This window comes from Nicotiana tomentosiformis, chromosome 12, assembly GCF_000390325.3.
Source record: "Nicotiana tomentosiformis chromosome 12, ASM39032v3, whole genome shotgun sequence".
In the NCBI taxonomy this organism is placed as follows: Eukaryota; Viridiplantae; Streptophyta; class Magnoliopsida; order Solanales; family Solanaceae; genus Nicotiana; species Nicotiana tomentosiformis.
Window position 1 is genome coordinate 75,423,806 of NC_090823.1, and position 18,102 is coordinate 75,441,907.

The 18,102-nt window shown below is 36.4% G+C and overlaps 1 protein-coding gene across 3 annotated transcripts; it reads left to right on the forward strand.

Moving 5' to 3' along the window:
• Window positions 1–11,843: 11,843 nt before the first annotated feature.
• LOC104101072 (uncharacterized) lies at window positions 11,844–16,869 on the forward strand. Of its 3 annotated transcripts, none has more exons than XM_009608484.4 (4): window positions 11,844–12,037; window positions 14,093–14,291; window positions 14,882–15,323; window positions 16,656–16,869. In XM_009608484.4, the coding sequence occupies exons 2-4, from the start codon at window positions 14,118–14,120 to the stop codon at window positions 16,709–16,711; spliced, it is 672 nt and encodes a 223-aa protein (XP_009606779.1). In that variant the 5' UTR covers window positions 11,844–12,037; window positions 14,093–14,117; the 3' UTR covers window positions 16,712–16,869. The 3 variants fall into 3 exon arrangements, with proteins under 3 accessions (XP_009606779.1, XP_009606777.1, XP_009606780.1); XM_009608482.3 differs by having other exon boundaries at window positions 11,845–12,037; window positions 14,073–14,291; XM_009608485.4 differs by lacking the exon at window positions 11,844–12,037 and adding an exon at window positions 12,072–12,241 and having other exon boundaries at window positions 14,073–14,291.
• The last annotated feature ends 1,233 nt before the right edge of the window (window positions 16,870–18,102 follow it).

Sequence of the window (18,102 nt, forward strand, 5' to 3'; positions counted from 1 at the left end):
CAAAGTGTAACTAACATACACTACTTTTTTCTTACTCTGTTTTTCAGAATATATGTAATGTCAAGAACCAATAAGGTCATGACACGTGTTAATAAGTTTTTTTTAAAAAAATACCTAAATTTATAATTATACTCTTAGCATCTCCTTTATCTCTTTCTCTTTTGCAAATCACCAAAACAATGGTTGTCACCAAACATTAACAGGCATCCTACCCTTAATTTTCATCTTCTTCACTATATCAATAACTCTATTGTAACATATTCAACTGCTTTCATTTTCTTCCATAACCACCAAGCTTCATTAACTCTGCCATAACACCACCATGGCTTCCACTTCTACAATCACCATAACACCACTTCTACAATCACAATAAGCCAATAATCCTTTTTAACAGTAAAAAGTATACAAAATCATTAAGAATTACAAGAAGATTGAAACATCAAGAGAACCCAGAAGTTGAAAATGACTAAAGAATGTTGTTCTGAGAAACCTTCTTGAACAAATTAAGGTTTTTCCATTTGGGTTATGGAAAAATATACTGGTAATTTGGGGGCAATTTGGATTCCCAAATAAAATCCGCAGAAGAAGCATCCCAGAGAGCTCAATTAAGATCCGATATATTTTCAAACTTAGGCATCAATGGAGAATGGTTTAACCCATTAACAGGATTGAAGTCAACTGAAGTGGCTCTAAGTGTTTAGGACCAGCCATGGCAGATTTGTGATTTTTTTAAACAAGGAAGAAGATGACCCAATTTATTTATTTTTAAAAACTAAAAAAAAATTAACATATAACCTCTCCGGTTCACGCGCTTCACTTGTTGGAAAATACACGCACTAGCCACGTGGTCAAAATGGTGTGTATTAGACACACTCCGAAAGGTTAAGTGTGTAAAATAATATTCGCCTGCAAAAAGTGTGTAATAGGGATTTGGTCCATAGTTTAGGGGGTAACTTATGTATTTTTCCTTTATTTTATGCATTATCTCTTAAACAACTTCATCTCTTACAAGTAATTTATCGCAAATGCATATTCTTAAAGAATCCATTTTTGTAACAGCCAAATGCTACCCAGGGTGACTCAAGCACAAAGCGTTAAGACATAAGCAAGGACGAGATAAGGAATCGAAAGCACGAACCAACCTTCCCCCGACTTACAATTTTTCTTTGGATGCAGGCATAGCAGATACAACATTACCAAATGTATCAACAAGGAATGTACAACAAAGATAGCTATCTTCACATAGATGGATGTTGTCAAGCCTAAATGAGTCAAGCTAAGAATTACTTTCCTTTCTCGCATTTACTTAAGGCTTAGCACTGCCTTCTCTACATAGGGATAAGCACTGCCCTCATTACCTTGCATGAGGCTAAGCAATGCCTTCATCATTGTATAAGGATAATCATTTCCTTTCTCTACATAGGGCTAAGCACTGCCCTCATAACATTGCATGAGGCTAAGCACTGCCTCCATCATTGTATAAGGCTAAGCACTGCCTTTCTCTGCACAGGGCTAAGCACTGCCCTCATTACATTGCATGAGGCTAAGCACTGCCTCCATCATTGCATGAGACTAAGCACTGCCTCCATAACTACATTGGGCTAAGCACTGCCCTCATTATATCACATGAGGCTAAGCACTGCCTCCATCATTGCATAAGGCTAAGCATTGCCTTCATTCGCATAGGGTTAAGCACTTCCCTCATTATCTGTATAGGTCTAAGCACTTCCCTCATTACTTGCATGAGGCTAAGCATTGCCTCCATCATTGCATAAGGCTAAATGCTGCATTTCTCTACATAGGGCTAAGCACTACCCTCATCACATCGCATGAGGCTGAGCATTGCCTCCATCATTGCACAAGGCTAAACGCTGCCTTTATCTGCATAGGACTAAGCACTGCCCTCATTACTTGCATGAGGCTAAGCACTTCCTCCGTCATTGAACATGGCTAAACATTTCCTTTCTCTGCATAGGGCTAAGCACTTCCCTTATTACTTACATGAGGCAAAGCACTACCTCCATTATTTCATAAAGCTAAGCATTGCCTTCATTCTCATAGGGCTAAGCACTGCCCTCATTATCCACATAGGGCTAAGTATTGCCCTCATCTCACACAAGGCTAAGCACTGCCTTGTCTCGTTCTCGCATATGACTAAGGATTACATGATTCCTTTATCAAACGATCAACACGCTGCATCTTTGCATTTTATGGGCTAAAATATCGCCACATTGTCTGAAGGCATCATAGTCCGAAGGCATCATCCTCATAGCCAAAAGACACCATTCCATGGCCTAATGATCTCTCAAAACTGTATATCATTATTCAAAGGCGTTATAGTCTAGAGGCACCATCTTCATGGCTCGAGGACATCATTTCATAGCCTGCGAATTCTTCAACATATGCATTGTGGACCAGGACGTCATGGTCTAAAGACATGATCCTCATTGTCCGAAAGACAATTCTCATAGTCCAAAGGGAATTTGCATCATGTTTAAATTTCCGCAATAACTATATATATTCACGTGCATCATGTTTTAAGTTTTGCAAGTAACTCGGAAGGTAACCATTCTACAAATAGGAGCAATTCTCGCTCTGATTCCGTTCAAAACGTTCACATCCCTTGATTATCCCCGAAGTAATCGATAACTAGCAATTGATTATTCTTTCTTCCGTAACTGCCCAAATGTATTGTCTCAGGCATCCACAACGTTCAACTTCGCCCTATTGCCATTCATAACCTTTACCTGAAATTATAAACTACTTAGGACACTACTCTATCCAGAAAAAATCATTCTTCAAAGCATGCAACCTTTTCTTAACAACTCCGTCGGTCTCGTCCGTGGTTGGATCCAGAACTACACGTGGCCTGATACCCGTAAAATTGGGGACACGTAGGCAACTCAAGAGCCAGGGTTCGGCCCCCATATTTTAAGTACCTCATACCCCCATCCTCGTTCATTCGGACAAAATTGATCATCATTTTCTTTACCCGACAATTCTTTCATCATTCCCGGGTAAAGAGGGGCCAGCTGTTAATACTCAATTTTGCCCTCATTTTTTATAAAGTATTCCATATACTTTCAAAATATTATTTTGTATTATTACCCAATTTATAGAGGCCATGTAGGTGATTTCTGTAATTTTTAAAGCTTTTAAATTGGATTTCTTATATTTTTCTAAATTGTCCAATATTCATTAATTACTCCTTCAAATTATTTTGAGTGATTTAATCATAAAAATTGAATATTTATACCCATATGCATAATTTATAATATTTTACTTCATTGTATATAATTATATTTGATTTTCTTTTATTATTATTTACATTATTTGCAATAATAGCCTATATTCTACAAATAATTGCATTTATTATATTATTTAGGTCAAAATAGTACTTTTTATATTTTTATAATTCTGAGTTACTATTTTTAAGTGCTTGATTTTGTGAATAACATTTATTTATTATTTATTAGCCGTTTTAATAATTTATTTTTTGATTAATTGGTGAATTTTAAAATCTGGCTCAAGTGAAGGCCAATTTTGTTTTTGAGAAGGTAACATATTTGTATATTAATATATAGACTTTACTAAATTTGTGAAGTCACTCATAATTACAAAATGAGTACCCAAAAAGGAAATTAAAACACTTATAATCCTTGTTCTTCTCACAAGGAATCTAGCACATAAAAAATGGATTCATGATCCTCCAAAAACTTTCCTTTAAACCAAAAATAGAAGAGAGCTAGACATTTCATCTTCGTCTTCTGGATGTTTCTGAATTTGTCTTCAAAATATCTCTGATGTCTCTCTTCCCAAATTGTCCACCATATGCACGCTGGGACAATTCTCCATCTCTCTTTATAACTAGAAAGGCATCCCCTCTTTATTCTAGCAAGCTAGAACATCAAGAATTCTTCCCGACATTGCCCATAAAATTCCCCTAAAACTGATAAAAATCCTCCATATTTGAACAGTGAATTTGCAATGCAAAAAGAGATGACTGATTGTCTCTGCCTCCTCTCCACATAAGTAACATCTAGAGCACGAGTGAAAACCTCTCTTAATTAGATTATCTTGTGTTAGAACCGCATCTTTTGCTAGTAACCATGTAAAGCAAGCAACCTTGTAAGGGATCTTTACTTTCTATATCATCTTCCATGGCCAACATCCAACCTGGTTATTAGACAGGTTGAATTCCTTATAAGCAGCTTAACAGAAAATTTCCCCTGCCTATTCACTTGCCATATGATGAGATCTTGATTAGAGTTGATTCCACTGAATAGCTCCAAAGTATTTTAAAACTCTACTACTCTATCAATCTTCCAATCATTTAGAAGTCTTCTGAAGGTAAGATTCCAACCTTGACTAGTCCATACCTCATCTAGCGTTGCTTGTTATTGTTGATTCAAAGTATATATATCTGGAAAAAGTAGCTTCAACGGACCTTGGCCTAGCCAATTGACATCCCACAAGGAAATCTTCATACCATTTTCTACTTTGAATCTGGATTTCTTAATCACTTTTGGCCACAAATTCCTAATTGACTTCCACAAACTGACACCATATGGACTTCTCACTGGTTTGGTTGTCCATTTTCCTTCCACTCCATACTTTTCCCTAATGACCTCTCTCCACAGTGATTGCTCATCTGCCACAAACTTCCATAGACACTTCATCATCAAACTATGATTCTGGACTCTCAGGTTTTTTATTCCCAATCCCCCTGTCTTCTTGCTAGTAGTAAGAAAATTCCATTTAACCACATGAATCTTCTTCTTCTCACTATTGCCTTCCCATAAGAAATTTATTCTTAATGCATCAATTCTTTTCACTACATTGGTTAGAATTGGGAATAGATACGTCCTATAAGTAGGCATGGCATCAAGTACAGAGTTAATCAAGATTAGTCTACCCCCCATAGATAGATATTAATTCATCGAATTTGCTAGCTTCTTTTCACATTTCTCCGGCACACCATTCCAATTTTCTTTTGATTTGCTCTTGTCTCCCGATGGCATCCCCAAATATACAGTAGGTAATTCATCTACATTCCCACCAAGAATATCAACAAGACTTTGTAGCTCCATTACCTCATTGACTGGATAAATGAAGCTTTTGTGCCAATTTATGCGTAGCCCAGAAATGGCTTCAAAAAGAATGAAGATCACCCTTAATACTATCAGTTGTTCTCTATCAGCTTCACAAAATACCAAGGTGTCATCGGCATACTACAAGTGGGAAATCATCATGTTGCTAGTAGCCCTACAATTCACATTGAAGCCCTTTATCCAATTATTTGTCTGAGCTCTTTTCATCATATCATTCAATCCTTCCATGACAATAATGAATATGAAAGGGAAAAGGGGATCCCCTTGTCTCAGACCCCTCTGAGAAGGAAATAAACTAGTCGGTGCTCCATTAATTAGTACTGAAAAGCTCACAGTAGAAATGCAGAATTTTATCCAGTTAATCCATCTTCCACCAAAGCCCATTTTCCTTAGGGTTTCTAGAAGAAAATTCCAGTTCAAATGATCATATGCTTTCTCTATATCCATCTTGAATAATATCCCAGGTTCCTTGCTTATTTTCCTTGTGTCAATGCATTCATTGGCAATTAGGACAACATCCATAATCTGTCTGCCTCTTATGAATGCCATCTGTTGAGAATCCATCAGTTTGTTGACCACCTTCTTGAGCCTCTCAGTCAATAACTTGGATATAATCTTGTAAATACTGCCTATCAAACTGATAGGCCTGAAGTCTCTCATCTCTTTGGCCCCCACCTTCTTTGGAATCAAAGCCACAAAAGTAGCATTAAGGCTCCTTTCAAATATTCCTTGGTCATAGAAGTTTTGAACAGCAGCTACCACTTCCCTTTTAACCACTTTCCAGCAATTATTTGAGAATCCATCTGGGCCACGTGCTTTGTCTCTAGCACATGCCTTTACACTTTTCCATATCTCTTGTTCTTCAAAGGGACTCTGTAGCATTAAGTTATCTTTCGGTGTAATCATATGACTGTTTATGATGGAACCTAGTGGCCTCCACTCTTCTTCTTCCGTGTAGAGGTTGTGGTAAAATCTGATAACCTCCCTCTTGATATCTTCTGGATTCTACAAATATTTCCCTTCTACTATCAACTGATCAATATTGTTATATCTCCTATGAGCATTAGTTGTTCTGTGGAAGAACTTAGTGTTCCTGTCTCCCTCTTTTAACCAGAGGGCCCTGGACCTCTGTCTCCATGCTACTTCTTCATTGTTTGCAATTGCCTCAAACTCCATGGACAAGGAGGTTTTTGTAGATATTTCCTCCTCTATCAAGCTCCTTTGGTCATGTAACTCTTCCAGCTCTGCAAGTTGGCTGATGATACTTGCTTTATGCAGTGCTAAGTTGCCTTGGAGAGTTTTGCTCCATTCTTTGAGCTTTGCCTTCAAGGCTTTAAGTTTGAAAACTAGAATGAAATCAGGCCTTCCTTCACAAGCAAAAGAGTTCCACCATTCTCGCACTCTATCTTTGAATCCTTCAGTCTGCAGCCACCAGTTTTCAAACTTAAAGTATGATTTGACTGGGTCCCAACTACCACATTGAAGCATCAGGGGTGAATGGTCTGAAGTAACTCTATGAAGCAATGATTATTTTATATTTCTAAAATCTTCATTCCAGTCAGCAGAAATCAAGAACCTATCCAGTCTAGCTGCTATTACATGCATGTCGCCGTTTCTCCATGTGTATTCACCTCCTTATAGTTGGGTGTCTACCACTTCCATGTATTCAATAAAATTAGAGGACTCAGTCATAACTCTTGTGAATCTGGAGCAATTCTTCTTCTTTGATGGGAACCTAACAGTATTGAAGACCCACATACCACCCAAGGCCCATTAAAGAGGCCCCTTGCACCTGTCAGCTCCCACCAGACTTCCTCCTTTTCTCTTCTGTCATTAGGAGCATACACGGCTGATAGATGCCATATGTACTCCTGAGTCTTACCTGAAAATTTACAAGTAATTGTATGTGCTCCCAAACATCAAACTTCCCCCTTCCATATTCTACCATCTCACATTATTACAAAACCCCCTATGGTCCCACTAGCTTCTAGTTGTGCAAATTTCACCCAACTATTACCCCTTAATTCTTTTACTATCTCCCTGATATCCCCTTCTATTTTAGATTCTTGGAAACAAAAGATCTCTGTCTTCCAACTAAGTATCATACTTTTAATCAATCTCCTTTTTCTAATACTATTAAGTCCCCTAACATTCCATAATATAATGTTCACTAACATTGGCTATGACTGATGTTGCATCCCCCTCTACTTCTGGCTTTATTGCTCTTGAAATTACTTCTAATATCCAGACTTTTCAGCTCTTTGAAACCCTTCTTCTTTGGAGTCTGTGTCACCTGTGTAACTTCTTTCCGTTTGTTTGCTTGCCTTATGTTATAAATTTTCATGAAAAGCTCCAGTGCTCCTATTAAAATCCACCCCAAACTCTGCTCAATCTGATAATATTCTGATGAACCCAAATCGATGCCTCAAAATTCAGGTCTTCTTCTACCTCTAAGCTTTGATGGTTTAAAGGCACTACTTCTTCAATTGCCTAGTCCACAAACATATCAGATTCTTTTGATTGCATGTGCATGTTATTGTAATCTTTGAATCGTCTCCCTTCCCTTCGTGCTCAGCAATGATCGACATAGCATTTTCCCCATGGATAGATTCTTGTTGATTCTCCTTTTCTCCATCATTGTCCCTTTTTTCTTCATCTTCTTCTGTATTGTAGTTGATTTTGTTGTCACTGGGATCCACTGTGCAAGTGGTTATTTGATTTCCCACAGAAGGTTCAAAGTGTAGAACTGCAACCTCTTCATTAAAAGAATCTGGCCTCAACTGTGTATTGGGCAATTTAAAAGCCTTTTCTTCAGATATAAATTGGGCCAAAAAATTTGGTCACAATTCCTTTAAATTACATTGTTGGGCAGCCTTTTTAGTTGTGAATAAAGATTCACGTGACTGGTCACGTGAGTTTTTAGGGATAGGCTGTACTTCTTTCGAACTCCCCACGTGCCCTGTCAGAACTGTATAACATTTAGTCTCTCCCCCTGGTCTCTGCTTGTCCTCTATTACCCGCTAGTTCGAGCGAATTTCTTCACCATTTGCACTGTTGTACGTTCTCACCGGAGCTTCACACCAGATCTAGATTTCGAAGACTACCCCTTCAAATTCTACCTTTACTACTTTTGGTACTGCGGATTCATCTCCTCTAACCTTTATTCTTGCCCATTTCAAGTGATTTCTTAGCTCCGTCTCCTTCTCAGTTTGAATCTAGCCACCGCAAAACTCCCCAACTTCTTTGAATACTTTTTGGGACCATAGATGTAACAGAAGCTCTACTAGCCTAATCCATGCATGGTTCATCGTCTTATTGCTTGGAACTGATCCCACCGTCGGAGTCCACCACTGAAGCTTAACTTTGTGTTTCTTCCAGTACCAGTCGTTACTCAAAACATGGTCAGCAATTAATTTTGAAGAGAATTCGAAGAGAAACCGATTCTGACCCATCTCATAAATATTGGTTCCATGTGCTTGTTTCCAAGAACTAGATGCCCATCTACAAATTTCCAATAGAGTTGCAATTTCGGAATTTTCTTCTGTTATGAACCCCACCAAGCACCTGCCTAGCATACCGTTGTGTGTTAGATCACCAGAGATGTGAATAATGTCTCCTTCTGGTTGGACCGCCACTTCATTCATTTCTCTGCTTGCCCATTTATGATTTCTGACTGTGTTTGAGTAAAGAAGACCTTCCTCAATGATTTTGGGAGCATTAATGACATTCCTCCGTACCCCACTATTAATGAATCTTTCAATTTTTGCTGCAATATCTAACCAACCCGGATTGAATGCTACTTCTGGAACAATAATTACTGACCTCCCATTGCCTTGGACCCTAATGATGGTTATATAACGACCATTTTTGTTGTAGTTCATCGCATAGAAGATTTCTGAGTATTGTTCCTTGGGTTTCCATCTTTTCACATAGTTTTCCTTCATCTTCGATGCTTCCTTTAATTTTTCACACAACCACACCATCGTCTTCCTGCTGAAAGTAGATCTTCGAATGAGATTCCGACCTCGTTCTGTCCATTCATACCATTCTTCAGCATTGGATGAGCATCTAACAATGTCATATGACTTGAAGCCCACTGCAAAATAGATGATGTTATCCTCCCTCATTGCAGTATTTGTATGGATGAGCAGAGGACTTTACAATGGGTGGACATTGGTTTTTAAGAAAGAAAAAGAGGATTCCGATGAGAAGGTACACCGAAAAATAGTAAAAGACATCGGAATTAGGATATTCTTGGACTGGAGGGCTCGGAACAACCTCGCGATGAGGCTATCTGAAGAAGAAAAAGTGAGATCTAGCCTAAAAATGGCTCACGCGACGGCGCGTGGAAGAGGAGTCACCGGAGCTGGGCCGCACGTGAAGGCGCGTGGGTGGTCGTACGCCGGAGATTCTAGCTGGGTTTTGGTCGCGATAGGTTTGTCTCTTGGATAGTAGTGGTACAATCGCAGGATTCATGAAAGAGAAATGCCTCGGGGTAAGTGCCTGAGAGAATCTTTACCACCTTTATTTTGTTCCTCCTTCTTGAATGCCTTACAGTAACTAAAGGCCAATTTTCGGACTGAAAACAGGCCCAAAACACCTAGCTCACTCCCTCACAGCCCAAACCAAATGACCCCTTAACTAACCCGGTCGGGACCCTTCTAAACAAGCCGCTTGTTTCCCTTTGATCTTGGTCGTTGATCTCAAATGATCAACGACCCATAATAAACCTACCCTTCTCCTTATATCCTCACAACCCAAACCCTAGACCTATTTTCTCCGCCCAACTGTCTCTAAACTCTCTCGAACCTTCCTGTCTTCTTTGAAAAACATGTAGCCGCCTCCCTCTTCAACCCCTCTCCAAATCCCGTTAACAATGGGATTCCCCTATTATTTGCTTACTATATTTGTGTTATCTCGCTACTGGTCACTCCTCTATGGTATTACTTAGGTACTTGCCTGATTTTAGCAAGTACTATGACAAAATCGGATCATGCCGACTTGAATCTATGGGATTTGGATGGTGATTCCATCCATATACGCTTAACGAGAAACGATTTTGCACTTTTGGTTTGATTTACATTTGATTGGACCTGACTAGGGTTTGATTTACATTTGATTGGACCCGACTAGGGTTTGATATTTTCATCTCGTTCACCGGTTCTGATTGCATGAGATCTTTTCTTTCCTTCTTTATTTTTAATTGATTGTTTTCCATGATTGGTTTATTCAAAACAAACGCTATATAACCCCACCCCTGATTTCCTCTTTAGAGGATCGAAATCACCCTTATTCCTTCACTTACTCACTTTATTATTCTGAAACTATTGGTTCTTGGCTGGCTGAAAGCCAAGGCCACCGGAATTGCTTTATCAACCTTCCCAGTACGAGCACTGCTCGGGGCATATCTGAAGCCCTTGTGAACTCTGACGCATTGGGTTTGGGGTCCTGTTGTTCTCTCTTTGCTACTGATAATTGAATTACTGCTGGAAATTGCTCTTCTTATTTACTTGTTCGTTAATTTGTAACTAGTAAGTACCTTTGACTCTCGTAATTTTTTTGTGTTCATGCTCTGTATATCTATGTCACTTAAGTTTTTGTGAACCAATATGCTACTGTGTTGTCTCTATTTGTAGTCATATTTACTTTGAAGTTATCATGTGGCCCTATACTTTTCTTAGCATCTGAACCTGCCTAAATTCTAAACTTTGATGTATGCACATTATATGTGTTCAACTTGAATGATCTCTGACTATATTAAGCCTATTTAGCCTTTGTGTTCGTGTATGTCTGAGTACTTATACTTGCTACTTGCCATGAGTCCATCTCCCTGCCTTGCTTTAGATTCTTGTGAGAAACTAGTTATGCCCAAAATGTGTTCGGATATATTGCTTCCTGTTAAGTAATTCATGTACAACTTGTCAACTTTCTTATAGTCAATCCATGATCATGTGATTTCTAAATGTCAATATTGCATGAATTTCTAAACACAACATGTTTTTCTGCTATTTGTAAACTCTAATGTGTGCTTCCTGACTTGTTCAATCATGTGTTCTTTAGTATTGCGTAAGACTTCTAGGGTAAATTTCAATATCTAACCTCTTCTTCTATATGTGGTCAACTGGTATAAGTCCTGATGCATGTTCTATTAATCTAGAGTTGATATATTTTCACATACCATGAGTTCTGGTATTGTTTCTGAACTTTTGTGTTATGACTGATACTCAACATGTTAAGTTTCTCATATTCAACTGAGTGATTGCTTGTCAATTGTTGTAGACTATTCCCACTGCCTGTTTGTTATGCTGTTTGTGATCATATTTTGATTAGGCTCTCATGTTAAAGACCTTCATGTGAAAACTGCTACTCACTTGTTCCTGACAATACTGGAAAACGACCCTATCGCGACGGACCTTTTGGCAACAGTTATGAAACCGTTGCTATAGACATGATATTGCAATGATTATAACCGTTACAATAATATCCGGGGTGCTATCAATACACTTTGGTTATTAAACCATTGCAATTGTGTAGAGACCGTTGCCATAGGTTCTGTTTTATGCGACGGTTTTCATAACCGTCCCAATAGATTTATTTGGAAAAACGAATCTTGTGAAAAAAATTCTACTGGGACGGTTTTTAATTCCCTCCATATTTTCCCACCTCATTTTTTGCTAAACCCGCCAAAACCTCCTATTTTTTTTATTTTCTAATTTTCATAATACTCTAAACATAGCTTTTTCTTTTTTCTTTACCCAAACTCTAGAAACAAAATCAGAAGGCAGAACCCCATCCTTATAGCTTCCTCTCCAATTTTCTAGGATTTTCTTAACGACGCCCGTTTGTCTGCTCTGTCGGCTGCAAAATTATCATGTTCACACAGACCTAACTCACTAGTAGAACTATCAATCACAGAGCCCATCGTTGTAAGTGTTTGTACATATTTACTTTTATTTCTATAGTATAGAACCCTTCCGTATAGCAACTTTTATTTCTAATAAATATTTGGAGCCAAAGTTGCCTCTTTTGAGAGGGGTTTTCAATTTTTTGAGAGGATAGCCAAAAAACTTGATATGGAAGGGGTTTCAATTTTTGGATTTATTGCTGTTGGGTTCAATTTTTGGATTTTGGTATTATTTTTTTTGGCTATTATTTTCTATGTCAAGTTTTGATTTTGATGTTAGTAGGTATCATATATCAAAACATGCTCAATTAAGATGAACTGGTTTTTATTTCTCCTTTTAAAGTGTTTCTTTAAGACCTCAAAGGCTGGCTTAGATTTTATTAACGAGGTTCTTCTTTACGTTGTCCCTTGGCTTAGTTCTACTTAAATAGTCTTTTCTGTTTGAATAAATTGTGCCTTTAGTTCCAGATTAGCATGAGTAAACTGTAAGCTTCTCTCTGTTTGATTTGAAATTTCCTAAACTGTTTGACTAAAGTCATGTGAAAGAGAATATGAAGTATATTTTGTTTGAAAAACTGAAATAATGCTCGGTTGCATTTAGTTTATGTATATGAGTTCTAAATAAGAGTAGTAGCGAGACTGCTTCTTAGTTTCAAAAGTTTTTCATGTGTATAAAAAATTTATTGTAATTATTTGAGGTTAAAATTTAGTACATATTGTTTTGTGTTTTTGTAATATAGTGGCTGTACATTTCAGATCTTTGGCTCTATTCTGTATTCCATCTTGATATTTATAGTCTATAGTTGCATTTTAGTTCTTAGGCGGAAAGCAAGATGTGAAGACAATAAACATGAATAATCTGTTTTCTAAAAGGTGATGATCTTGTCTCAACACAAGAGAAGTCTTAAGCTAAGCTCAAACAACAGTAAAAAAAGACTTCAGTAAAGATGCAGAACTAAAATCAATGAAAGTTGTGTCCATATATATATATATATATGGGGTCAAATATTTGCAGATATCACTCTCTTATTTAAAAGAAAAAAAAGATGTACATATATTTTTATACAAGATCTTGAGAATCACAAATTTTCCCTTGTTAACATGACCAGTTATTAAAATAATGTATTCCTAAGGAGTTTATTATTTTCTTATTATTTATTAATTATATTTGAAGTTCGTTGGAGCCCCTGCATCAATTTTCAAATCTGTATAAACTATTTAAGAAGCTAAAGTTGGAATAGAGCAGAAACCTGTATTTTTTTTCCAAATGAAGACATAGGATATCACAAAAGATGCCTCTTTAATCTAGAAATTCAGTTTTTTATTTTATTTTGCAGATCTACCTTAACAAGCTTAAGAAATACTAGAAAATACCAATATATCTTCTTCCTCTTTTTCCTTTTTCTTTGGGAAAAAGGTATAAAGGAATCATCTTTCATAAGTTACAAAAATAGATCAATAAGAAGCAATAAAAGATTATCCTGTTTGTTAGAGTGATTTTCTGTTAATTGATAGAGGACATTTTAGAATGCTATTTAGTCTAAAATAGAGGTACATGTATTGTATTGTTGCATTCTGATTTTAGTTCAGGCTTTAGTGTAACATGGATAAGGCGGTTAGTGTTAGATTTTTTATGAAGCTAAATATTTGAAAATTAGTTCAGGTTTCTATTTTTTTAAGTTTTGATCATCAAAAGTGTTCTGGAAAAGTTTTTTTTTTCAATCAAACACCAAGGAAAAGATGTGTTCGAGATGGTTGAGACTCTTCTTTAAAATTATGAATCATCCAGCACCTTAAAGTTTCGTAACTACTGCATGTTAATTGATTTTCTAATATAATCACTAAATACTTGTTGTATTTATGAGCATGAGTTGAGTAGTATAATGTACTTATTAGGTGAATTAATGTGATCCCAATATGTTGTTCATTTGCAAAATATTATTGCAGGGAAATAACACGAACCAAACTGGTTGTTCAATTGCAAAATATTGTTGATCTTCTTCTATTTCTTATCTTAGTATTAATGTTAATTTTGGTGATTTGCTTGTGTAATATAGGCTTTCCATGGATATTGTAGATAAAAGTTGGATGAATCTCCTAAGATGGACGGATTTGAAACAATTCAAAATGCTTGGAGAAGGTATAAAAGTCAGTTGAAGAAAGATCACTATGAAGCCTATGAAAATGATGAACTTCGAATGGCAAAAAGGCCTAAAAATGTTCTAGAATCTGAATTTAAGGATCTCCTTAAATATTGGAACTCCGATAAGGCTCACGTAAGATATAAACCATGGCCAGCTTTCTTGTCTTTAAAAACTAGTGCCTTATTTGCATTGTTGAACTGGTTGTCTCTATTTCAGCAAAGCAGGACTTATATGCTTTCCAGCTTTTGAAGGAGTCGTTGCCTATTTATTTCCAGATTTTCTATTTTGGCTCTTCAATTAAATAGATTTAATTGACTTATTTGTTTACAGAAAACATCCAAAAATAATACTGAAAATCGGAAAAAGTTGAGGTATCCGCATACGGCTGGCAAAATAAGTTTTGCTCTAATCCGCGAAGCTTGATATTTTCTCTTATTTCTCATTTTTTCTGAACTTGTTGACCTTGCTTGGGAAGATTCTTATGCCAGCTTTCATGTAACTAGAAAAAGAAGGAAACTTCCGATATTGTGACGAATAAGGACATCTTTGTGGCTACAAGAAAAAAGAAAATCTGATCGAGTATACAAGGACTCATATGAAGATACACTTCGTAAAATTGTACGAATTTTCTAATTTAAAGTTTGTTGAGATCATTTGCTTGTTCTTTATTGTTGGCTTAGTTTTATTTACCAGAACTTTGTTCTCTTTAATTTGATTTGTAGGCTGAAATGGAGAACATTCAATCAACTCATGAAACTGAAGAAGGCAGTCAATCAGTTGATGCATTTGCATCAGTCATGGGACCTGAGCATCCAAGTCGCTTAAGATTGTATGGACGTGGGGTTACCAAGACTGTCTTAAAAGGTAAAGTGAGAGATTTTGGACCCTCTTTAAATGCGACTAATGAGATGATGCAGCAAAAAATGGAGGAAATAGAAGTGAGAATGCAGCAAAAAATGCAAGAAAAATTCAATGCACAAAAGGATGCTATGAAACAAGAAATTACAATCAACGTTGTTGCACAACTTCAAAGTCTGAACCCAGAATTACGTCTTGATCCTAATATGTTAACATTTTATGCTCGTTCACCTGGAGAAGCTTCCTCTGAACAACAAGCTGCTATTCAACTCATAAATCGTCCATCTGCCGGTAGCAACAATCAAGGTCAGTGCAAATCCAAATATGTAAACATTACGCCTTGTATTTTTGCCGAACAATCTGTCTCTCTTGTTTTTCTTCTGAACTGATTAGGAAGTGGAGAAAGTGACATAAGTCTCTCGTTTTTCTTCTACTGGTTCTGTGACTTTCTACACAATGATTGACGACATTATTGAAACTGTTTGGTATTAGATTGGCTTTTTAAAATCTCAAAATGTTCATAGAAGTCTATCTCTGTAGAAACCTCTGCTATATAGAGTTGGAGACCAATATTTCAAGAAGATTCTAATTTTTTGAATCATTTAAAAGCTATAGCAAAGGTAAAAGGAATCAATTAATTACTTGTACTACCTCTATTTTAGCGAGAGCTATCACGTAACAATTTGAAGTTTTGTTTGTATATGAAGAAAGGATGGTTCTAAAGGTAGGATAGAATGAATTAACTGATCTCTCTAATGGATTAGACTTTTATACGCAAAATGAGTTTTTATGCTTATTCTTTAGTTACAAGCTATGACATCAAGGATGAATATTTAGCTAACCAGAAACCAATGAGTTAAGCGAGACTTTTTCTGGAAAAATTAAGCTACTAGATACACTAAATTTGTAAGTTGAATTGATACTACTTTGTTTGAAGCGTCTAAATTTTCATTGCCTCCTAACTGAAATAACAACTTTGTTGCATCTATCTGCAATTGCCGGAAAAATATCTGTGATTTAGCCCATGGGATCAGCAAAAACAGAAGCTGACCTAGGGACTAGTACTGATTGAATTGCTTGTGTCTCTGTGTGTATGGTTTGATCAGTTGGATTACTTGAATATATTTGAAATTTTAAGGTTTTACAAAAAGTTCATTAAGTGTGCCTCCTATGCGCACAAAGCTCCTGGATATATTAGCTAAATCCAAGTAATGCACGTCATGACTATATTCTGAATTGAGAGTAGAAATAGAAGATACAAAACACTACATATTGAATATTTGATTGAAAAGGAGGGATGAGCCCTCATAAGCTCCATCATTCATCCTTGAGTGAATATGATTGATATCAAAATTTTTATCAACCTTTATTCGTCATAATTTTCAGATAGCACATATGTTCGGAACATCTATTAGACACTGCTTTGTTCCATTTTGAGATACAAATGGAACTAGCTATCAAAATGATTTTTCTTCAATTGCTTTTAGTGGTTCTGGCTGAATGCGAACATTTAGAAGTTTGGTTTATTTGATTTTGATTTGCTATTTATTTTGGCTTCTTCATCTGCTCCTTATAATGATGTCATGCTAAGTTAACAAGTGCTTAAAAGGTAATAACTTTCTTAATCTTTTTTTGTAGGTGGAGAAAATGAAGAAAAGGAATACGAAAGCAGTGAAGAATTAGACCTCACTTGAAAAGATTTTTAGATTTATACTGAAACTTTTGATTTAGTAGGAATCTTTTGGTATCAGATATTTTGAAACTTATGCCAACTATTGAAATGTAATATCTATGCACTTGAGTAAGAACACGTTTTGCTTTTATGGATATTAATTACTAGCTTTTTGGATGATTTGGATTATTAATGTTATGAATAGTTTTATTTTGTGATTTATATAAATTGTAGTGTATTGCTATTTATTATATACCTAAATGTTAATTTACAATTAAGGCTATACAATTATTTTAGTAGCCTACCGTTGCAATAAACCATAGAAACCGTTGCAATAGCTGTCGCATATTGACGTGATAGATTATGTAAACTGTCACAATAGGTATTGTAAACTGTTGTAATAGTTTTTTAAATCATCGCTACTCCATAAGAAATTGTAGCAATAGTAATAAAATCGTTACAGTAGCGTTAAAAACCCGTTGTAATATCTTAAAAAATTATTGAAATAGCTTATATAACCGTTGCATAATATCATATGGTAACACTTTTGAATCGTTGCAGTTGATTGAAATACTCGTTGCTTAAGAAAGAGGAATAACCGTTGCCATATCTAAATGTGTAGCAACAGTTTTGGCTACCGTTGCAACAACCGTTGCCGTGGAGCTATTGCCACACGACCAAATATGACGGAGCCAGTATCGTTGCCATACATCAATGGCAACGGTTTATATGTTTGTGGCAACAGTTATTCAAGTGTTGCCATAAGCCCATTTTCCAGTAGTGTGATCATGACCCCTCTATACTTCTATGTTAAAACTCTTATGTCTAAAGTCCTTTAGGCTAAGTCTAGATCATGCTTTACTTTGAAACTCTTTTTGGAGTAGTTTGCTAGCTTATGATATTCAATCCTGTCACTTTGAACTTGTTTCTGGAAATATAGCATGAGCCTACCTTATGTATGCCTGCCAAGACTTCGTGTAATCCTGTCTTTGTGTCTTTGGTTTAGAAATATTGTTAGCTACAGCCTTAAGAACTATGTGTGTGGATTCTAAAGGCTGTTTAATTAACCTAGTATGTAGTTTGTCACTTGTATGGTTAAGTTTGGCATCCCATTGAGGAAGTAAGGCATTCGTTTAGGCCTGGTTTGTTGGGCCATATATGTTGTTGGACCTGGGCATTAGTTCAGGCATACTCTAATTATTTTTGTGATCCTGGGGATTTGGGCCTGCTGGTTGTGCGAAGAGTAAGGCTATTGAAGGCCTAGAACATCACTGAGTTATTTTGTATTGGTCATGTAATTGTTCCAGTGGGCCTGTAAATTGTTTTCTTTTGTAACTTGTCATATTTGGGTTTGTCTTATTTCATTTAGACCTGTAATAATTTGTAATAACGAATAATGGAGAATTAGTGAAA

What these genes read in the sequence shown, in the direction of transcription:
- LOC104101072 (XM_009608484.4), top strand. Translation starts at nt 14,118, where the DNA reads ATGGACGGATTTGAAACAATTCAAAATGCTTGGAGAAGGTATAAAAGT. An exon ending in GGAACTCCGATAAGGCTCAC is followed by an intron (nt 14,292 to 14,881) that starts GTAAGATATAAA and finishes TTTGATTTGTAG; the next exon opens with GCTGAAATGGAGAACATTCA. An exon ending in TGCCGGTAGCAACAATCAAG is followed by an intron (nt 15,324 to 16,655) that starts GTCAGTGCAAAT and finishes CTTTTTTTGTAG; the next exon opens with GTGGAGAAAATGAAGAAAAG.